We start from the raw sequence: 24,031 nt of genomic DNA on the forward strand, positions 1-24,031 counted from the left end.
AACAACATATAATTATGACATTATGATATATGAAATAACCACATTCAACTACAACTGGCAGCCGATATACAAATTCTATTTAAACATTACATGATATACGTTGCTAAATCGACAATAATTCTGTCGATCACGTGAAGTTCACGTGAAACATTAAACATAATAATAAACTTCAACTTCATCAGGTGTAAAATAATATGAACCTGCAAGAAGAGCTCTGGTGTTGCTATATCCATAACTGTAACCAGATGGAGGACGATAGGTTTTTCCTAAATTCGTGAAGGAATTTTTGTTTTTGTTTGCGTTGTTTGCTATATATATGTCATGTCCTCCAAAAGTTGGTCCATAGCTAGGGTAAGTAAAGATGGCCTTGTAGCTGTTTTGATAGATGGCTGATCTAAATGGACTCAAATTGTCTTTGTTACGAAGGGAGAAGATGTAATTACCGGAACTGCTGTGATAACCACTTGAACCTATAAGTACAAATAAACTTACTTAACTTATTAATTTAAAACTATAGTAGTTATAAAACCTATTTTCATAACACATAACTATATCCGTTGCAATTTGAACATTTGGTAATTCTGCTTCCAATCAAATGTAACTGATTTATGAAATTTCAGCACAAGAACCACACATGTAACTTCAATGCAATTTCCCAACTTCATGTATGGTTAGTAAAAAGTTTTAAAACAAAGACAAATCATTTGCATTGCAAAAAAAGCAAAATACTGATTTAGTCTTGAAAACTTACCACCCCAATTATGTGTTGAATATCCACCAAAGATGAATTTTCCTACTTTAACTAAAGTTATAGTTTTTCCTCGATAGTCACATTTTGAGTGGAAAATTCTAGAATTCCATCCATCAGAAGTGGCTCTCCAACAACATTTCAATTTACTGAATGAAAACCATTGCTTCAATTGTTTTAGAAAGTTTTTTGGTTCTCCTTTTAGAATTGTTGAAGTTGAAATTTCACCTATGAAATATTGTTTGCAAAGTATTTCAGAAATATTGTGGACAGAAAATTGTAACTTTAAGAGTCATGTACATCACTTTGCCCTTCAATTGCGCATTGAGTGATTGAGAATGAAAGAGATGTTTGGAAGGGGAGGGAGACAAGACTGTGTCCGATTTCGTAGATTCAAGTTTGCTACAATAATATGGTTAAACATCCAATAAAAGTATGGTTTAACATCAAATTTACAAGATACAACACGATATTTAGACGATATAACACAACCTATTCCACGACAAATCGAAACATACTCCTAATCGTAAAGTTTTCTACTAATGGTTCAAAGTGCCACTTTAAAAAAAACAAGCTCTTTGGCAACTTGTAAATAAACTAGTCAACAACTAATTATAAATCAATGTTCATTGCTTGTTTCCTATGAATGCTGATAATTGACAAAGATATCCCAGGCATTTAAGCTGTAGAAAGCCTAGGGTGTAATATTTGGTGGCTAAAATCATACTACACAAATCATTTCCATAAAAAATGAAACAATTCAATAGAGCTTCAATGATTGAAAGAAATACTTACGAGAAACGAGGGAAAACACCAAACGAAATTTGCTGTCCAAAGTTTTATTTAAATAGTCTACTTCGCTTTCAAGATTTGATACATCTTTGTCTAGCATCTTTAGAACCTGAACAATAAAACATTATCATGGAAAGTTATGAAAAAGAATGAAAAAGTGTATCATTCATGCAGAATCACATTTTCAAAACTCTTAAAATTTTAATTTCATTTCTTTTACTAAACATAACATTGCCGAAGTATTCAAATAGCATTAAAATCATTTACCTTTTTCTCGTCAGCCAATGTTTTTAATTGCTTATTTCCTTGGACATAAAGTTTCTCTTTATCTTCCCGATAAATAATCATCCCTTCAATTTTTGGAATCTTCTTTGCAGTTTCATTATCTGGTGCAACAATCATCTATTTAAATCAAGAAATCAATTTGAAAATGCATTATAAAACACAAATGGAATTCATAAGAGGTATAAAAGAAGTGATGAAGTTACGCATTTACTCCTTGATAAAGTAATGGTTTCTCTTTTTCACAGGGACCCTAAAAATGTAAAATTTGCTATTTGTAGCTATGGATGGTTCTACAATTGTTAAGCTTGATATAATTATTCGATGTTATAATGTATTAGGAATAAAATATTGATCAATGAGTGATCAGCTCGAGCAAAAACATCCTTTTACAATATCATAAAAAATTAAAAAGCATTTAGACTAATTAAAAATTTCTACATAAGACTGAGAAAAGGGGATATACATTTTCTTTTCCAATTTTTAACATACTTACTTTACATAGGAGCTAGAGGTAATTTAAGAAATACTGATATCGCAGAATTGTCGCATTTTTTGTGTAGCATCAAATTTCAAAACGTTCATTAAAAATTATTCATCATCAATTTTAATAACTGTATAAAACATACTTTTGTTGGAAGTTCATTGTCCCCAATGATTTTGTACCACACGAAAGCGCCATTTTCCATCACTTTATAATCCATACACTTATTCCATATTTTCTTAGGAATACGTGAACGAACCCAAAACCATGTATAAACATTTTTTGTAATATTTCCACCATTTTTTGCCTGACAATTATTATAACAATAGTTCTTCTTGCCATTTTTTGGACCATAACATCCACAGCACTAATAATCAGTAATAATCAACATAAACAATCAAAGATAAATAAAGAATATATTTTTCACTATTTGGTAATGGAAAAATATTTAAAAGTAAATTTTTTCATTTGATTAGTTAATTTTAATTTGTGCTATAAGGAGTTTAATATAGAAGATGTGTGACTAAAAAATTTATACAGTAAGCATATTTCATGAAACTTTCATTGTTTTGGCAAGCGTTTTTGTCGAATTATAAATTCATGCTTTGGAACAATGTTTTAATTTCCAAAAAACTTAAGAAACGTCAAGCGTGACTGGAAAATTTGTTCTTAATGCTTTTTCTAGCGTGTCATGGCCTTATATTTGGACAAAGTATGTAAGAAGCGTGAAGGTGGAGGATAAGAGAAGTCAGAATAAATTGCCATAGCAATATTTAAAATTCAAAGTACTTTAAAAATAATCCTGTTTGTTCAATTTTGGTTCTAAAATATTTTTCAGATATTTTTAACAAAATGCATTGTTGCATTACGGTATTTTAACGTCAAATTATCTACTGTCGTGTTTTCTGACTTACCTTGGGTCCACTACTAAAAAATTTTACACAGTGCAGTTAGAAATAATTACAAATTATTGCAGTTCATGCCTATTGTTTGACACTTTAAAGAACGTATGCTCGATTTTCTATATTTTTATAAACAAACTGCAAAATAAAAACGTAAAACTGCCAAGATAAGTAAGCAAAAATAAACAAAACTAAACAACCTTTCCGCTGTCACAGCCAACCAATGCCGTCGCTCCAAAATCTATACCAGAAATGTTATCTTTTGCACTGTAGCTATATTAATTATTAAATAATGTTAAGAAATAACAACCTCTACGTCAAAATCACTATCTTCATAAAGTTATATAATGCTATTTAATAACGGCTATTAAGGCTACATTAAAGGCTACTAAGTCTTCCCAATGACATTCTACTAAAATAAGATTCAAAAGAGATTCATCTTTTCAGTCACTGAAGGTTATTGTGTCATTTATTCGTGTTAAAATAGAAGTTTACTCCCGCAGGTTATAACCGTGATCAAATTTTTGTATCACAAAAATAGTATAAAGAGAAGAACATAAACTTCAATTGACAAATTTTCTTACTCATTTTTATTTTCATTGTCTGAAAAATGATAATATCATCCGCTCATGTGCACGTTTCAATAATAATCATTTACTAAGCTGATAAATGTTGTGTATGTGTACTCTTGTAAATAACAAAAGTACTGCAGAATGAAAAATTACAATTTCTCACCTAAATGATCCAGAATAGTCAGTTTGAAATGAAACTTTGTCATGAAAAGCAAATCCTCTACGACAGGGTTTAGTCAAGCAATAATTCATATTTGCCTGCCAATGGACAAAAGTATTAAGACTAGTATTGACATTCACATGTTAATAAATCATTCAAAAAGACTCACCCATCCAAATTTCATTTTTTCATTATATGCCAATCCAAATTTAGAGCAGCGAAAACTTGTTGTTACAACATTTCCAGTAATAAGATCTTTCACTAACTTAACGTCACCAATTCCTGCTGAAGTTCCCCCACATCCCCCTGTCTTAGATAACATCAAATTTTTCAATTTTCTTGTACTCTTAAATCTGTAATACCTTCATTGAATAAAATTTTATTAAAAATAAACTTTATTAATAATGGAAAACTAAGAATGATAATGAAACGATTCATTGTGATACAAGTTAGAGGTTCAAATTTTACCAATGAGCCTTTGTTGCCTTAAAATCATCTTTAGTGGCCATTTGTACTCTAAAATCAACCATAGGAGCCTCTCCTAATGAACTTATCCAATGAGGTTTACCAAATGGTTCCACTGTCTTGCTGTTCGATGGTACTGTCCATGTAACGGATGAATTTTTCCGACCAATCAACATGAACCCACCACCATCAGTCATCATATCACAATAAACCTTTGTATGAAAATAATCTCATTGAAATCTAAAAATATTCATGACCATAGCCGACAAAATATTTGGAAACTTCATTTATAAATAAGCGAGAAAAACTAGACAAGTAGATTTTGATTCAGAAAAATTACTATTACTTCGAAAAATGACTTTAAAAATACTTTATGTTGCTACATGATCTGTCAACATCGCACTGAAGTTTAGTTTACCTTTTCGGTTTCTTTTCTCCAAGTGTTATCCAGTAAAATCCGTTTTCGCTTTTGGATCTTTATCCAATATTGTTGAGCAGTCGTATACTGGGCTAAAAACTCTCCTGGAGAACTAGAACCTAATAATAATAGTGTATAATTTAGAAATCATTGTGTTGACTTTAAAGTAGCGACTCAAACTTTGGAAAGCTATGACTACCGTCCAATGTTCTCCATCTAAAAATGCCGTTAACTTTTGAACATATCAAGATTTTAGGTTCGTTCTGTCGATCACGAACCAACGATATCTCTCCACTACTATTTTTCAAACATGGTCCTGGGTTGTTTCCTTTAATTACCTTGATTTTCTAAAGAGAATTTCGACAAAAATTTTTGGATTTTTCTACTTAACTTTACTTTGTAGTTCAATGAAGACAATATATGTCATTTTCCCATTCTCATTTCAATATACATTACATTAGGAAAAAATCAAATAGATGTACGTGAAAAATTGTCACTGTAGAATCCTAATTGTTACCGAAGACTGAGATTTTTCTGAGATTCCAAGTAGAATTACGAGAAGAAGATACGGGCTCTTCATTTTTTTCTTCTTTATGAAATGCCGTTATGAAGTTTTTGTGTGCTCTGGGATTGCACCTTCCTTTTTTGTTACCTTTCAAGCTGAAACGGAAATCGTCATAACAAAAATGTGATGACATTCATGTCCACAAACATTGATTTTTGTATGCTGAGACAAATAATTATTATAAAGCAGGTATAGTGTAATTATACGATTATTTAAAATAAAGATAGAGCAACCAACATGTTAGAACTTAAAATAAACTGGATACAAGTTATTTACAATTGAATATAATTGTGATTTGTGAAGTTGATGTCAGCGAACTTATTCATCACAAATATTAATCTGCAGACAATAACTATAAACAATAACGTCAATAAAAGTAAATTTAAATACGACCATTTTAATTTTGTGAAGTATGCGAATTATCGCATTGTGAATTTGTACTAGTTTTAAACTTTCCATGATGTTTAGTTTGTCTTTGCAATATATGGGTATGTAAAGTTTTGCACATATTTTAATGATATCGTTTCGATCAAGCAATCAAGACATAAGCCAAACTGCAAAAGAAAACCTTTTAGCATGCAATTAATCGAGGAAACCAGTTCTTTGTGAAAATACATCATTGTCTACAGTGTTTGTACACTTACAACAGAGCACTACAACAGCAAGTTCCTCATTTACATGTACTCAACTAAAGCTTGAATATTTAATGAGAAAAATGACATCTTTTAGTGGCTTCAGCATTTCTCTCATCAAATCATGACGAATAAAAAATTTTCTACGCCGTATTCAGTTTTCTGTGGCAATGTGATATTTCATAAAAAATAGTAAGAGATATCAGGTTAATTGTAAAAGTGATATGTTTGTTCAATATATATTCCATGCATTAAGATGTAGTTATTATGTTTTAATTTTTGCCATGCTTAGTATAAATGTCTTGCACTCAGACATTTTTGAAAATGCACGAAGAGAAATATGCATAATAACTTATATTTTCAGCATTCGAAAGTCCCGACAACTCTTTAGCATGCAATTAATCAAGGGAAGCAGTTCTTCATAAAAACTGCTTTGTTGTTTAAAGTAGGGGACCTATAGGGTAGATCAAAATAAGTTACAGAAGCTCATTTTAAATTCGTCAGCCGTTTTTAACAACGCTGTTGGTTAAATATTGCCAAAGAATATTTAACACTAAAATTCTCCCAATAGGATTCACTCCAAAGTATTTTAAACTGGAAATATATTTTCAGTAATGTTTTTGACTTACCCCAGATCAGCAACTCTACTTTGTACATCAACATCAGAGCCTCCACAACAATAAGTGTTTCATTTACATGTACTTAAATGCTCAATGCACGTTTAAAGACAAAATTTTATTGATTATGTTAATTCCTCTGTGTTTGAAAATGTCTGGGTACAAGACGTTTATATTAAACATGGCAAAAATTTAAGCACATTATCTCATAATTTACACAATAAGTTGTTTTTATGGAATTTATCCAACAATTCAAAGATCATTTCAAAGCATTCTAAATTTATATTTCAGTCTTACCCTGCCGATGAATTGTATATAATAGAAACCACGTTTTAATTCAAATATTTCCCTAAAATAATATTTTTTGACCGACAGAAAAACACAAGCAATACTGAGCATATTAATTTACCATGCTGTCACAAAGTCAATTTATGACATATACAAAATTACAGATACTTTATTCTAGGTGATTAAAGTGCACAGCTCAAATTATTTGCAATTTCACTGTCAAATTCACATCCTTTTGGTAAATTTCCTAGTTTATCTTTAACAGAGTTCAGCTTATTAGCGTTTTAACATTTACAACAAAAATTAATCATGTAGTCTCAAGTTTGTCTAAATGTTCATTGACTATCGAAAATAGAAAATAGGTATCATTTTTAATATTCATTAAAAATATGTCAGAAACCTTTTTGTTTCATCTCGTTTTTCAACATTGAGATTCTGCAACGCTCATTGCAACGATTCTATAACAAATCGTTAGCAATCGTAAGTCTTCAACTCTTTGGTAAGTATAAAAATATCTTTATCAGACGTAACTTGACCAGTTATGATTTGAAAAAGTCAATTCTAACTCAGCATTAACCGTGCACACTCACTCATATTTTGGTGTGTTTGACACAAGATACATCTGAAGAGTAATTTTCCCCTCTTTCCTATCTGTCACTCACTTTTCCCTTAGATGACAAGCTCCTTTCGTTTCACATGCAAATAAGTCATTATCCTAGGTAATGTCACTTTTCATATTTGTACCGACATCGCCGTTAAAACTGGTTTGGCAAAGTTTTACAAAGTTCTCACAAAGTTTACCAAGCACTTCTTTGAATTTGTTGTTTTTCTTATACATCCATGGATACAGTCAAACAAACACAAACGAAAACACAATAAGACCATTATCATAAGGTTGCTATATTGGTATTAACACATATTTCATTTTGTATAGACATTTCTATTACATGTTACAAGACGCAAAGCCATACCTGTAAAGCTGCTTTGCCGAATATTTCGTTAAAACGAAGCTTCCCAATAGAAAGCCTGCTTGAACGAACAGGTCTATAACATTGGAAATAAATCATTGTTTCTTTGTTTACTCTAGACACGCGACACTTGATATTTATTTAACGCCCCCATTTCAGTAAAATGAACGCTCAACATTTGCTGTGCTTAGGTGACTAAAAAGATTGAACTAAAGGTTTTATCTTTTTCGTACATTTATATTGATGACTACCGTATTAGTATTGTACGCAGCATATAAATAATGATAATTTTTGTGGAAAATATTTCGAGTTGCAACTCATGTTAATTATGCTACAACTACATGCTTATCATCATTAATAAAGCAATGCCATTAAGACCATACCTCTTCTTTGATATGAAAATAATCTGAGCTCAAGAGTATTCCTTAAGTTGTGATCAGTAAAACTTACATTGAGTAGTTTTATAAACAACAAATTTTCACCGATACTTGTGTAAGCTGATAGTGTTTCAAATTTTGATTGAAGAAGACGAGAAGTCATTTCAGAAAAAAGTCAAATAAGCAAGAGCGTAGCAAAGTTTATGTTTTTGAGGAGGTCTGTGCATAATATTTGACGAGAAACTGACATCGGGGCATCGGCACTACCCAGATTCCTCACACGATCTCGATGCACCCAAAGTTAAGGTGTTTAAAAAATAAGATAAGTAATATCTTTATGAAAATCTTTTATTTCTATTACATATATTGAGAGAAAACCAAAAAAATAGAAAAGTTATGAACGATATATAACAAAAGTTAATAAAACGTTATGATATATGACATGAAAATACAACAAATCCACTCAAACATTACATCATACGTTGCTGAATTGGCAACAATGCTGAAAGTCACGTGAAGCTCACGTGAAACGTTAAACATAATAATAAACTTCAACTTCATCAGGTGTAAAGGATGCTGAACCTGCAAGAAGAGCTCTGGTGTTGCTATTGCTATAGCTGTAACCAGATGGAGAACGATAGGTGTATCCAAAATTGGTGTAAGAATTTCTGTTTTTGTTAGCGTTGTTTGCAATGTAGAGATCATGTGCTCCTCCAAACGTTGGTCCATAGGTGGCGGAAGCATAAATGGCATATTGGCTGTAACGATAGACAGGTGATCTAAATGGACTCAAATTGTCTTTGTTACGAAGTGAGAACAAGTAATTACTGGAACTGCTTTGCCAACCACTTGAACCTATAAACAATATTTTTTTAGATTCGCACAGAACTTTTAACAATTGGCCATTGTAAGCACAAACTGAATTATTTTAAAACTTAATACCCCAATCAATCGTTGAATATCCACCAAAGATGTATTTCCCAACTTTAACTAAAGTTATAGTTTTTCCTCGATTGTCACATCTTGAGTGGAAAATTCTGGAATCCCATCCATCAATGGAAGTTCTCCAACAACAAGTCAATTTACTGAATGAAAACCAACTCTTTAACTGTTTCAAAAACCTTGCTGGCTCTCTTTTGAGTATCGTTGAAGCCGATATATCACCTAAATGTATTTTTAACTTAGGAATTATTTATTGAAATTTTGTTTCCGTAAAGTAAGTTGGACCAGTGTCAATTAATTGAAAAAATAGCACGCTGAGCTCTTTTATTTTAAGAAAAAAATAATATACTTGTATACATACGACATCAGGTAGTTTTTTCTGTTGATTTAATCACTTTTTCTTTAATTAACAAACAGAAAACTTGAGATAAAAAATACGTACGAGAAAGCAACGAAGAAAATCTTCTTCTGCCCAAAGTAATATTGATAGCTTTCACTTCATTCTCAATCTTAGATATATCTTTGTTTAGTGTTTCTAGAATCTACAAATATTAGTTTTGAAAATGTTGATGCATGATAAAAAATATTTATCAAAGTGGTGACGTACAAGTACTCGTTGTGGTTAGTTGAATTTTTGAATTTCCTTGCTCTGATTCATACAACTCGTCAAGATTTTTTACCTTTTTTTCTTCAGCCAATGCCTTAAGTTGTTTGTCCTCTTGAACATAAAGTTTATTTTTGTCTTTACGATAAATGATCATTCCCTCAATATTTGGAACTTTTTTCATTGTGATATTATCTGGTACAACAATCATCTGTTGAAGTAAAGAGGTAATGTAAGTAGCTAAGTAAAAATCAGCATCATGTTTACATGGTCGTGAGAAAACTACATTGATGAGCATTTCAACAAGTAAATCATATAGCTACTGTTGAGTCCACTCACTTGAAAAGTTCAAAAGAACTGACAAAGTATTATTATACTTCTGTGTCCCAAAACAAATCACTTACTCCTTCATAAAACAATGGTTTATCTTTTGTACAACGACCCTGTAAATGTATAAGGAAAGTTTAGTGTAGTTCTGAAAGATAGCAGCTAATTGAAATGCCAATACATTTAATTCTTCCACAATTTCTATGCTGTCTTCTCTCTTCAATAACATCAAAAATTCATCAATTAATGACAACTATTACACAAACAACATACTTTCACAGGTACTTCGTTACTACCCAGTAGCTTGTACCACACAGCAGTTCCATTTTCGATAACTTTGTAATCCATACAATTCCTCCATTTTCTTGTAGGAATACGAGAGCGCACCCAAAACCAAGTGAACACATTTTTCTTAATTGTTCCGCCATTCTTTGCCTCACATTCTTGAAAACAATAATTGCTTTTTCCATTCTTAGGACCATAACACCCACAGCACTATATAAAACAAAATTTTCCAATAATAAGTGCTATCCTTTGCGTTCTTCATTTTAATTTTGTAATGTAGCTTTTGAAGCTGCAAGAACACGTACAAAAGGGCATTTTAAGTTGTTTTTATAATACTTAATAAAGAAAACAGGAAAGTAAACATTGCTTATGTACATATAAATTAAGTCTTTTACTGAGGAATGGAATGAGCATACTCAACAAAGTTAAAGCAAAGAATAGCTAAAGGTGCTTATAAACTCAAGAAGTCTTTTGATTCTGAAAAATACCTCAACGAAATATTAATGTATCTAATTGTTCATTTAATTGTTCTGGAACTATTGTGCACTTTGTAATAGCTAGTTGATGATTTGTAATAAATTTCTTAAATATAAAAGTTTTAAAAGATGAAAACGGAAAGATGAAAATGTTTTATATATGGATTGGTGAGCAATGGACATAGTTTAAACGTAACTCGGATTTGACGCTTAGCCATGTAGGTACAATGGTGCAGTGTATAGCTATAATTTTCAACGTATTTACAGGCTGTCTTTTGTTTTATTTAATCCTAATACCACACTTTATTATAAAGAGACAAAGCCTCAACTTTGTTATCGAAATAAATAATTCATAAAGTAAAATAGAAACCTTTCCATTGTCACAGCCAACCAATGCCGTCGCTCCGAAGTTCACACCAGAAATTGGATTTATCGTACTGTAGCTGAATTTTATATAATGTATATGAAAGTTAATTTTCTATTCAAACTTTTTTAATAAATGCAGCTAATTTTTTAGTAATGTTAAAGTCAAATTTGTTGACTGTTTTTAAGTGAGTGTACTTAGACTTTACCATAAACTAGCTCTTTATTTTATTGAAAATGGCTTCTAATTTCTAGCAACATATTTTACTTTTATTACATCTTGCGATGAGAAATGCCATTAGCAAAAAAGTTGTCACCTGAATGCTCCAGAATAGTCTGTTTGAATTTGATATTTGTGATGAAAAGCAAACCCCGAGGGACAGGGTCTGCTTAAACAATCGTTCATTTTTATCTACAATCACAAAAAGGAAAGAAATAACCAGTGGCGAATTAATTATTAATTACTAGGCCTGTAGGCAAGGAAAAAGTTGTTGTACTTTAATTGGATATCTATTTCTTCCACTACGTTCCGTATATTATTTGCGTTCTTTACGCTCCTTTACCTTGCATTTCCCAGCTTGTTTTTGTAACTCATAGTATCAACAATAAGGAATAAATTTAAAGTTCAAACTGGCAAAACCCACTACTTCATGAGTTTTGATTACCTTGCATTTGAAAAGTAGATCGTACGATATTTAACACCATAAATGGACTAAACTAAGAACATTTAACTAGTCCATAATGGCAAGAACTGAAAACTAATCATGTCTACTAGATACAACGGGCCTCTCAAAAGCTCGGGTCTGTCTTCTGCCTACTTAGCCTACTGACTGATCCGTCACTGGAAATAACACAATGTTCTGAAAATTCATATCATTAATATAAACCCAACAATTTCATACCCATCCAAACTGTGTTTTTTTATTGTGTGCAACTCCAAATTTTGAGCAGCGAAAACTTGTTGTCACAACGTTATTAGTCATCAGATCTTTTACAAACTTAACGTCACCAATCCCAGGTGATGATTTTTTACAGCCTCCTTTGTTGTAAATCATCAGGTTTTTTAATTTTCGTGGATTTTGAAATCTGTAAAACCTGAAATAAAAGACATCGACGAAAATGTGCTTTGCCATGAAAAATTAATGCTCACAAAAGAGATCATTTTTATACCAATGAGCTTTAGTTGTCTCAAAATCATCTTTAGTTGCCATTTGAACTCTAAAATCAACCATTGGTGCCTCTCCTGATGAACTTATCCAATGAGGTTCACCAAATGGTTCCACGGTCTTGCTGTTAGATGGTACTGTCCATGAAACTGATGTATTTTTTCGACCAATCAACATGAACCCACCATCATCAGTTGTCATGTCACAATAAACCTTAAATGAAAATAATCTCACTGGAATTTTAAAAATTCATTAACGTCTGCAATCAACAATAGATTTGGAAAAGTAATCAAAAACGATTGAAAAAGGAGTTCTTGATTTTTCTGGAAGATTACAATTTATAAAGATACTATATGTTGCTACATGATCAGTGAACATCGCATTGATCTTATATATTTACCTTTTTCGGTTTCTTTTCTCCAAGTGTTATCCAGTAAAATCCATCCTTAGCTTTTGGATCTTTATCCAATATGGTTGAGCAGTCGTATACTGGGTTGAAAAACTCTCCTGGAGAACTAGAACCTGAGAAATGGTCTAACGTAATTTATATTTATTATTTTTTTGAACTAAATGTACAAATCCAAAGTTTGTATCATACACACCATCTATTGTTCTCCATCCAAAAATACCGTTAACTTTAGAACATATCAAGAATTTATGTTTGTTTTGTCGATCGCGAACCAACGTCATCTCTCCATTGCTTTTTTTTGAACATGGTCCTGGGTCGTTTCCTTTAACGACCTTGATTTTCTATAAAGAATTTCAACAATTTTTTTCATTTGCTCAGCTGGTATAGTTTTACTTTGTAGATTAATAAAAGCAATATGTTATTTTATCATTCACATTTCAATAGACATTAGCTACATTTCCATTAGGAAAAAAATCAAATAGATGTAACATTTACGTTCAAAACGTTAAAATAGTTTTTGTTACCGTAGACTGAGATTTTCCTGAGATTCCAAGGAGAATTGCGAGAAGAAAATACGGGCTCTTCATTTTTTTCTTCCTTATGAAATGCCGTTAAAACGTTTTTGTGAGCTCTGGGATTGAATTTTCCTTTTTTGTTACCTTTCAAGCTGAAACGGAAATCGCCATAACAAAAATGTGATGACATTCATGTCGACAAATATTGATTTTTGTATACTGAAACATATTATTGTTATTGAGCAGGTAACGTAACTATAAACGATTGTTTAAAATGGAGATAAAGCAGCCAAAGCACAAAAATTTAAATTAAACTGTATACAAACTTGTATATGGTAAACTTGCACGAATTTTTATTAATATCGTTTTGATCAAGAGATCAAGACATTATAGTCAATCTGCCAGAAGAAAACTTTTTAGCTGCAATTAATCAAAGACACCACTTCTTTAAAAACTGAGCTTATTTTCATTTACATGTACTTAATAATTGAATGTTTAACGTATAAAACCAATATTCATCAATGGCTTCTGCATTTCGCTCATCATTTACGTTATGAGAACTAAAAGTTTACGCAAATCAGTTTTATAATATAATAATATTTCACATAGAAAAAGCTAAAAGATGTCAGGTTAAAGACATTCGTTTATTTAATATGCGCATATTCCAATACAAATTAAGATATTATGTTTAAATTTTTGCCATGCTTAATATAACGTTTTGTACACAGACATATTCAAACAAAGAGAAATTAACATAATCAAGAAAATATACATTTTACTTCATTTTTACAAAATTTATCGTAAAATTTGAAGATGATTTTAAAAAATTTCAAATTCATAGTTCTGTTTTCCTTTCTCTGAAGTTTTACAAGAAAACCACGTTTTGATTCAAATATTCAGTCCCAAAAATAATGTTCTTTACCATAAGCAAAACTGAGCATATCGTTTTACCAGGCTGTCACAAAGTCAATTTACCCCAGATACAAAATTACCGACACTTTATATGATACTAGGTAATTGGATTACGTTAGTCAAATTATTTCCAGTTTCACCGTCAAATTTACATCTTTTCTGTGCAGTTTCTAATATAATTTAACAGAGCTCAGCTGATTAGTATAAAAGTGTTCCCAGTTTTATCTGTTAATTAAGGAGATAAATGCCAGATATAGCGTCGAGATGTCTTAATGTACATTTGATTGTCGAACATGGAAAGAGTGAGAATAAGAATTCGAGAGTGAGTGTATTACAAATATTTTGGAAACCTGTGCGTTTCGACTAGTTTTTCACCATAATTAGATCTGGTTGCAGTTATTGCATGCTTATAATATAAACGTCTATTATACACAGACATTTTCAAAAACAGAGGAATTATCATAGTTAAGAAATGTACATAATAACATATTTTTACAAAATTCATCCAGCAATCAGCAAAGATCGTACAAAGCATTCAAAATTTATATTTCTGTCTTTCTGTCGGTGACGTTATACATAAAAACCACGTTTTGATTGAAATATTCAGTCCTTAAAATGAAGTTTTTACCATGAGCAAAACTGAGCTTATCATTTTACCAGGATGTCACTAAATCAATTTATCCCAGATACAAAAGACAATTTATCCCTTGGTCAATAAATTACATTTCAGTTTTACTGTCAAATTTACATCTTTTCAGTGCATTTTTTAGTTTATCTTTAACAAAGTTTTGCTGATTAACGTGAAAATATTCTCAGTTTTGTCTTTTAAGATGATTACAGCGTCGAGTTTGTCTTGTCTAAATATTCATGCCGATTGTCGAAATGGAACGTGAAATGTCATGAGTGAGAATAATGAGTCGATAGTGAGGCAAAAAAATGCATTTTAAATATACATTACGAATATTTTGGAAACCTGCTCGTTCCAACTAGTTTTTCACTATTTAGATTCGGTCAAGTTTATAGCAACGAATCTATAGCCAAAAAAAGAATTTTATCTCAGCCTTAATCGTGAACACTTACTCTCATTATCGTGTGTCGGACTCATTTTTCACCTCTCCTATCTGTCAGATGATAAACTCTTATTTGTTTCACATGCAAATAAGCCATAATTCTGGATAATGTATACGTCACTCTTTTATATTTGTACCGACATCGACGTTAGAACTGGTGTGGAAATGTTCTGCAAAATCATTCACAATTCACAAGCTCACCAAGTTATTCTTCGAATTTGTTGTTTTTCCTATATATCCAAGACCAACTTTATAGGGTTGTTATACCGATGTAAATACACATTTTATTTTGCATAAACATGTCTAATACAAGTTTTGAGACGCAAAGCTGACTATTTTAATGAACAGAACTAACATTGGATAATCAAAATTCAAAACATCGATTTTTTGTTTACTCTAGACCCCCGACACTAACATTTATTAAACGCCCCCATAACAGTAAAAATGAACATATTTTTAATTTCTCAAAGGAAGTGCATTAATAACAAACAAAATTTAACATATTTTTGACTGGTTAACTAGTTTCAGTATTTATGTTAATGTTAATCAAGGGCTCTCGTGTATGTATTACTCATGTATGCAATACATAATTTAAAATACTATAAACTAAAATTAGTAAATTACAAAGATGAGAACCTGAGTTGTGTTGTGGCATAATTTTTATTTTAAACAATCGCACTAGGATCTTAAACACTATTAAAATCGTTTGAATTTAGTTCAGTTTTTATGAAGATATAAGTAAGATGTGAACTCTGTGACATCGACTCCATTATTTTAATTTTCATATATTTAATCTTGCCTTGATTAATTTTGTGATTAACAAGTACCAAAGAATATGCTATTCACCACTAAATTGCTTTCTTTCATAGAGATGACTGCTCAAATCTTCAACAACGTCAGTTTTTTTTAGCCGATTAAAGCATTAAGGGTAACTTCGACAATATTTTAAATTCAAATATAGTCTAATAAGTAAAGTTTAAATATAATGTCTCATGTTTCAGTTTTGTCTTTATGCTCTGTCAAAAATATGTTTCTTCAGTCCTTACACGTATACTTGTTCAATTCTAATCCATTTACTTTTGGACTAAGGTCACTTAAACTATGGAAGAACGATTTCATCACATGTTCTTCATCAATTTCCAATGTAGCATTACAAAATTAAATAAATATTCTTTCATCTTTTTTAAATTACATGCAAATAATTAGGAAACTATGAGTACACACTTTACGTTAAGGAAATACAACTAAATTCTCGGCAAGAAAGGCTATTTTCAAAACGGTTTTAATGAAGATAATTTTTCTTCGTCATGTAATCTATATTACACAACAATATAGTCAGATTTTTTGAGCAAGTCAAATGATGCACAATATTATTGTGTGATAGTAATGGTACTTCCATTTCACAATCTCATCAATTTTCTCATTTTTATAATCATAGCTACTCTTTATTTAATACGAACTTTTCCAGTAGTTATGAGGAGATTTTAAAGCTTAGAGTGAAGATAAAAATGTAAAAGATTTCAGCGAGAAAATAAAAAGAGACAAAACAAAATTTTGATGAAAGATAATTATGATAGAAATTTAATTACAGAAGACAACATTTAATTACATCTAAAAAATCTACTTTAACACTACATCATAGCTACATTTCTGAATTGATAATTATGAAGATCATGTGAAGCTCACGTGAAACGTTAAACATAATAATAAACTTCAACTTCATCAGGTGTAAAGTACAATGAACCTGCAAGAAGGGCTCGGGTTTTACTACTATCGCTGTAACCAGGTGGAGGACGATAGGTAGTTCCAAAATATGTGTAGGAATTTCTGTTTTTGTTTGCGTTGTTTGCGATGCAGAGGTCGTGTCCTCTTCCAAACGCTGGTCCAGAATCAGGTTTAGTATAGATGGCGTCGTTGCTGTTACGATAGATGGCTGATCTAAATGGACTTAAATTGTCTTTGTTACGAAGTGAGAAAATGTAATTACTGGAACTTGTTCGATAACTTCCACTTGAACCTATAAATATAAACAAGCATAGAAAATTAAGCTCATTCGATATTTTCTCTCGAAGCTCATCAGCCAAATTTTACGAAATTGCAACACAAGAAATGAATTCGTTATTGCTTTCACTTCCACTTCGCATTTTCCATTAACCAATACAAAATTTGAGGGAAAGTCAAAATTAGTGCTGGGCACCGAAGCAGGATGGCGAGAGAAGAAGCTAAAGTTTTGACATATTTTTCCAGATTCAAACCTGGAGTTTAGGTCAAAGGAAGAACATTGGTATTGTAACGTCTAATTAAATAAAATTACAAAAGATAAAACAAAAATACGAGACTATTGTAAATAAAAAATTAAAATTTCGACAGAAATATATCACTCTTTCGCCAGGGATCAACATGACAGTAGATAAAGGAGACATATTAGTGTTCTAAACAAAAGGCTTAATTGTATTGACAACTCTACAATTAAGTTGGTGTTTTCTTATGATACAACAATCTGAGACAAGCCACTTGTTTTCACACGAAGTAAAGTCTGTAATAAAAATCTTTGTTCAATCCAGTTGACAGTCAACAACAACAAAAACAGTCCTTCTCAGGACTTTATTAATCTGGACGATCATCATTTACAAACATGTAACGATACTCCCGGGTTCAAACCATTTACTTTATGATAATTTACAGTTGCGGTAATAGAATCGTCTCGAAAATATTTTATCAACACATTAGCTCACGTTTATCGACTGATCTACGGAGTTCCTCAACGAAACTTTTTGAACCGATAAGACTCGCATCACAAGAACGTCGCGCTAGGTTGATGGAGGTAACGCTGATGAAAGCGAGGCAATTTCTTCATTAGGTTACTCAGGAGTAAGAAAGGAATATTATTTCATATTTATTAAGAAAAACCCGTAGTTGTGAGCTGTCTATGGTTCTTTCAGAAGCGGAGTGATTCACAAAGCTTTGACGTGATTGGTTACTTTAAACAACACATTGTTTGATTGGTCAATTCAAAACAGGAAGTTAAGAGTTTCAAAGAGTTTCTTGGGGAGCGTAGATCAGTTGATAAACGTGAGCTAATTTGTTGATCAAAGTTTTTTGAAAGGCTTCTATTGCCGCGACTCACGGTGACTGCAAGATGTCACATTTTAAGTACTAAAAACGTAATCTCGTATCATGTCCATTTGTGTAACGAAAAATTAAAATCAAAGAAAAAATTTTGTTTTTACTTTGACAAAAAATTTTAAATGTTTCGAAATTTCATATATAAATTTTCGGTGCACAGCACTACTAAACCACTAACCACATCACATAAACACACAGAATGATTTTAAAACTTACCACCCCATTGATACGTTGAATATCCACCAAAAATGTATTTGCCAACTTTAACTAAAGTTATTGTTTTTCCTCGATAGTCACATCTTGAGTGGAAAATTCTGGAATCCCATCCATCAATGGAAGTTCTCCAACAACTAGTCAATTTACTGAATGAAAACTAACTCTTTAACTGTTTCAAAAACCTTGTTGGCTCTCTTTTGAGTATTGTTGAAGCCAATATATCACCTAAATATATTTTTAACTCAGGAATTATTTATTGAAATTTTTTTCCGTAAGGTAAGTTGGATCTGTGTCAACTAATTGAAAAAATAGCACGCTGAGTTCTTTTATTTCAAGAAAAAAATAGTATACTTGTATACACACGACATCCGAACAGGGGTAAAACTAGAACACTGTTTGAGGGGGGTGGGGGGGGTGGTAAATGTTCATATACTCAGCTCTGTCCTGCTGACTTCTTTTGAAATTAACATCCCAAACAAAATAAATCAGGAGGGCAGAGCTGAATATATGAATACATACCCCTCACAATTAATGTTCTAGTTTCGTCCCTACATCAAGTTTTTTTTTCTGTTGTTTTAATCACATTTTCTTCAATTAATAAACAAAAAACGTTAGATAAAAAATACGCACGAGAAAGCAATGAAGAAATTCTTCTGCCCAAAGTAATATTGATAGTTTTCACTTCATTCTCAATCTTAGATATATCTTTGTTCAGTGTTTCTAGAATCTACAAATATTAGTTTTAAAAATGTTGATGCATGATAAAAAATATTTATCAAAGTAGTGACGTACAAGTATCGTTGTGGTTAGTTGATTTTTTGAATATCCTTGCTATGATTCATACAACTCGTCAAGATTTTTTACCTTCTTTTCTTCAGCCAATACCTTAAGTTGTTTGTCCTCTTGAACTTAAAGTTTATTTTTGTCTTTACGATAAACCATCATTCCTTCAATATTTGGAACTTTTTTCATAGTGATATTATATGGTACAACAATCATCTGTTGAAATGAAGAGTTTAAGTAAGTAGCTAAGTAAAAATCAACATCATATTTACATGGTCCAAAGAAAACTACATTGATGAGCTTATCAACAAGTAAATCATATAGCTACTGTTGAGCTCACTCACTTGAAAAGTTCAAAAGAACAGGCAAAGTATTATGATACTTCTGTGTCACAAAACAAATCCCTTACTCCTTCATAAAACAATGGTTTATCTTTCGTACAACGACCCTTTAAATGTATAAGGAAAGTTTAGTGTAGTTCTGAAAGATAGCAGCTAATTAAAATACCAATACATTTAATTCTTCCACAATTTCTATGCTGTCTTCTCTCTTTAATAACATCAAAAATTCATCAATTAATGATAACTATTACACATGCACAACATACTTTCGCAGGCACTAAATTGCAACCCAATAACTTGTACCAAACAGCATTTCCCTTTTCGATAACTTTGTAATCCATACAATTGCTCCATATTCCTTTAGGAATGCGAGAGCGCACCCAAAACCAAGTATAAGCATTTTTCTTAATTGTTCCACCATTCTTTGCCTCACATTCTTTGTAACAATAATTTTTTATACCATTCTTAGGACCATAACAACCACAGCACTATAAGAAAGTAAAAACGTTAAACAATGAATAGCCCGTTTTTTCATTTTAGACTAAATTTTGCGAATGAAGCCTACACTTCTAAAATGCGCATTCATTATATTCAGAATACGTGTATGGCAGAAATAGGGTAGTTGACATTCCTTATGAGCATCAGCTTACTATACTTAAAGAAGCATTAAATCCAAAATACATTCAACTGATAAGTTTGGCACCGAATACATAGCTAATAGGAAAAATGTAAGCAATGAAACGTTGCTTATGAGCATTTAAAGTTTATGAATATATAGCATATATAGAAAATATACAACATGCAAAGTTATAAAGGATGATCAATGAAAAAAAAGATTCAGCTACATAGCTTTAAGGATATTCTTAACACAAAATAACTTATACAGAGTAAAATAAAAACCTTTTCATTGTCACAGCCAACCAATGCTGTTGCTCCAAAATTTATACCAGAAATTTGATTTGTCGTACTGTAGCTAAAGTTTGAACAATGTATACGTTAATTTTAATTAGTTCACTGTTTTTCTTAACATTTAATTTTACAATAATTTCAAACTAATTCCATTTCATTCAAACAGATTCTTATTTTCTACTTTCAGTTTTTAGTACTTTTTAAGTCTTTCCGTAAGTTAGTTTTTGAATTTTTGTTGCTCAATAAATAACAAAACAACACTGTAGCTATATTAGTTCTGTAGGTACAATATATCCTCTGAGCTTCTGAAAGTCAACAAGTATAGTTGTATAAAATGTGTAAATGTTAATTTGTAATTGTACTGATTTTGTTACCTGAATGCTCCAGAATAGTCAGTTTGAAATGGATGTTTGTGGTGAAAAGCAAATCCCTTGCGGCAGGGTCTGCTTAAACAAACATTCATTTTTGCCTACAAAAGAAAAAGAACAGAAATCACACACCATATTCTAGAAGTTCATACATCCCAACAATTGAATCATTCTCTTCATACCCATCAAAACTGTGTTCTTTTATTGTGTGCCAATCCAAATTTTGAGCAACGAAAACTTGTTGTCACAACTTTATCAATGATTAGATCTTTCACAAACGAAACGTCACCAATCCCAGGTGATGTTTTTGTACAGCCTCCTTTGTTGTAAATCATTAATTTTTTTAATTTTCGTGGGCTTTGAAATCTGTAAAACCTGAATGGAAAGACATCGCCTAATATTTTTGTCCCTATTGGAAGTCAACTGGGGTGTTGAAAACGGATGGAAGGGGCGCTTTCCTTACTTTTCTTGAAAGAGGGGAAGTGCCCACTCGCTTTTTTGCACGAAAAACAACATATTGAAAATCTGACATAAAGTATATCACGCTTGTCGTTTTCTTGAACAATTCAATACGTGATATAAGCATACAATATGCAGAAAAAATGATATTACTGCTAAATTGATATTCATAATTTCTGAGATGCCTCCTCTTTTTACTGCCTATCCAACGCCCCTGTAAGTTAATAATGGCCAAAGTGATAATTTCTATACCAATGAGCTTTAGTTGCCTTAAAATCATCTCGAGTGGCCATTTGTACTCTAAAATCAACCATTGGAGCCTCTCCTAATGAACTTATCCAATGAGGTTCACCAAAAGGTTCCACTGTCTTGCTGTTCGATGGTACTGTCCATGTAATGGATGTATTTTTTCGACCAATCAACATGAACCCGCCACCATCAGTTGTCATATCACAATAAATCTTAATAGAACAAGGAATGATGAAAAAAATGATTCACGTATGAAGTGAATAAAAAAGTTGTATATAACAACCATGTATGTAAAATATATTTATGAATAAACAAGCTTCTCTTTTGAATTGACAACTGGAAACTTATTTTATGTTGCTTACTCGTGATGAGTAAATATATTATTTATCTTATATATTTACTCTTTTTGGTTTCTTTTCTCCAAGTGTTATCCAATAAAATCCATCTTTAGCTTTTGGATCTTTATCCAATATGGTTGAGCAGTCGTATACTGGGTTGAAAAACTCTCCTGGAGAACTTGAACCTGAGAAACGGTTTTACGTAATTTACGTATTATTTTATTACACTAAATGTACAAATCCAAAGTTTGTATCATACACACCATCTATGGTTCTCCATCCAAAAATACCGTTAACTTTTAAACATATCAAGAGTTTAGGTTCGTTCTGTCGATCCCGAACTAACGTGATCTCTCCACTTTTGTTTTTCAAACATGGTCCTGGGTTGTATCCTTTAACTACCTTGATTTTCTAAAGAGAAATTCGACGTGTATTTTCATTTAGTCAGTTAGCTTTCTTTGGTCTGTCGTTTAATAAGGACTATAGTCAATATAGAATTCAGCAATTCTCATTTCTTATTTCAATACAGCTATATTACATAAGGTGGAAAGTCAAATAGTCTTTGTTACCGAAGACTGTAGTTTTCCTAAGACCCCAAGTATGAGAGCGACAAAATATAAACCCTTCATCTTCTCTCTTTTTCAAATTGCCGTTAAAACGTTTTTGTGAGCTCTGAAAATTCATCTTTCTCTTTTATGACCTTCCAAACTGAAACGGAAGACGTTTACACAAAGGTGACAACCTTTAGACGATAAAATATTGATGAACATTTATTGACAGAGAATATTAATGAATTGATAGTGAATTTTAATTTTGTGAGTTCTTTTCAATAAGAGTAATTAATAAGCTGCTAACTTGATTACGACATGAGTAAAAATTACACTTTTCAAGTACATAAAAAGACTCCAGTTTTTCTTCATCCATTTTGGAGTCAAAGATAACAAACAAAATACCTCATTGACGTGTAGTGTAGAAATTGAATGTGTTATTTAAAGCCATTATTTATCAGTGGCTTCCTCTTCAGCATTTTGCTCAACACGTTATGAAAATTAAAAATAGCGTAGCTAGCAGTCAAGATTTATTTTTGTGATGTATGGAAAAATAGTTTTGCAGAGAAAGACAGGGGTCATTTAGGCTCATATATACGTCAGATAAAATTAGTGATGCTCACTCAAATCTTTTGACAAAGAACATTTTACAATTTAGCTACTATTACGAGCTTCAAAATTCAGCGGATTAAAGTTCAGACAGGCGCGCAATATACACAATAGTGCACCTTGGAGTGAAATATAACCTTTGCGAATTATAAATAATAAAGTAGATTTAAAAAGTTATACGTAATCCAGTATATCAGGATTAAAAATAATTTAATCAAACATTCACAGACAAATTTAATAGAAACGCGCGCTTTCAGCTGTCTGACTACAGCTTTTAACGAGTTGAAATAACCCGTTAAGGTTAGCATAAACCATAAACAACATTACCAAGTGAAGAGCAGTTTTAATGACAAATATTGTATTAACAAATTTAGTTATTCATCAAAATAGCTACTTTAAAAAGTACACATACCACAAAGCCCACAATTTAAATGAAATACTACGTGGCGTAGCTTACAGAATTTTAAAATAGCACACAAGCTTTTCCTGCACAGCGGAATAATAAACTCCACAAACAAAAATTATGTAAATATCATAATTAATATTTGCATATGAAGAAGTTTCTCTTAAAAATTTCGGTTTCGTATCTTAAATATTACAAAAGTTACAAGGTTTCACGAGTTACTTTGACTACAAACAATGTTAACAAAGTATTTTCCCTTAAAACATGCCTTCCAATCCTACCATCGGGAAAGGAGAAAGTATATAAGATATCTATCTTAAGCACAACAAAAATTATTGCATTT

The 24,031-nt window shown here is 31.4% G+C and overlaps 2 protein-coding genes across 7 annotated transcripts in view; both read right to left on the reverse strand.

The window, feature by feature from the left end:
* The window catches only part of LOC124433873, a 75,869-nt gene extending 62,391 nt beyond the window's left edge, over window positions 1–13,478 (reverse strand). The window contains exons 1-13 of one of the 3 annotated variants that reach the window (XM_046983727.1): window positions 13,367–13,475; window positions 13,036–13,183; window positions 12,834–12,967; window positions 12,438–12,646; window positions 12,170–12,362; window positions 11,585–11,679; window positions 11,275–11,347; window positions 10,417–10,638; window positions 10,221–10,259; window positions 9,893–10,027; window positions 9,655–9,754; window positions 9,213–9,434; window positions 8,601–9,125 (exon numbers count right to left, since the gene is read on the reverse strand). In XM_046983727.1, the coding sequence (XP_046839683.1) occupies window positions 8,803–9,125; window positions 9,213–9,434; window positions 9,655–9,754; window positions 9,893–10,027; window positions 10,221–10,259; window positions 10,417–10,638; window positions 11,275–11,347; window positions 11,585–11,679; window positions 12,170–12,362; window positions 12,438–12,646; window positions 12,834–12,967; window positions 13,036–13,183; window positions 13,367–13,429 (1,956 nt within the window). In that variant the 5' untranslated portion in view covers window positions 13,430–13,475 and the 3' untranslated portion in view covers window positions 8,601–8,802. Of the gene's footprint in view, window positions 1–1,807; window positions 1,943–2,036; window positions 2,076–2,451; window positions 2,674–3,408; window positions 3,482–3,943; window positions 4,039–4,109; window positions 4,303–4,408; window positions 4,618–8,600; window positions 9,126–9,212; window positions 9,435–9,654; window positions 9,755–9,892; window positions 10,028–10,220; window positions 10,260–10,416; window positions 10,639–11,274; window positions 11,348–11,584; window positions 11,680–12,169; window positions 12,363–12,437; window positions 12,647–12,833; window positions 12,968–13,035; window positions 13,184–13,366 lie in introns of those variants that run through there. The other 2 variants (XM_046983717.1, XM_046983734.1) reach the window with 2 other exon arrangements.
* LOC124433845 overlaps window positions 1–23,932 on the reverse strand; it is a 40,722-nt gene extending 16,790 nt beyond the window's left edge. The window contains exons 1-4 of one of the 4 annotated variants that reach the window (XM_046983694.1): window positions 23,680–23,932; window positions 22,698–22,836; window positions 22,392–22,539; window positions 22,192–22,313 (exon numbers count right to left, since the gene is read on the reverse strand). In XM_046983694.1, coding sequence (XP_046839650.1) covers window positions 22,192–22,313; window positions 22,392–22,539; window positions 22,698–22,757 — 330 coding nt within the window. In that variant the 5' untranslated portion in view covers window positions 22,758–22,836; window positions 23,680–23,932. Of the gene's footprint in view, window positions 1–4,823; window positions 4,845–5,022; window positions 5,171–5,340; window positions 5,484–6,649; window positions 6,722–22,191; window positions 22,314–22,391; window positions 22,540–22,697; window positions 22,837–23,679 lie in introns of those variants that run through there. The other 3 variants (XM_046983684.1, XM_046983648.1, XM_046983704.1) reach the window with 3 other exon arrangements.
* Window positions 23,933–24,031: the final 99 nt, after the last annotated feature.

Source organism: Xenia sp. Carnegie-2017, unplaced genomic scaffold, assembly GCF_021976095.1.
Source record: "Xenia sp. Carnegie-2017 unplaced genomic scaffold, XeniaSp_v1 HiC_scaffold_1, whole genome shotgun sequence".
Lineage (NCBI taxonomy): Eukaryota > Metazoa > Cnidaria > Anthozoa > Malacalcyonacea > Xeniidae > Xenia > Xenia sp. Carnegie-2017.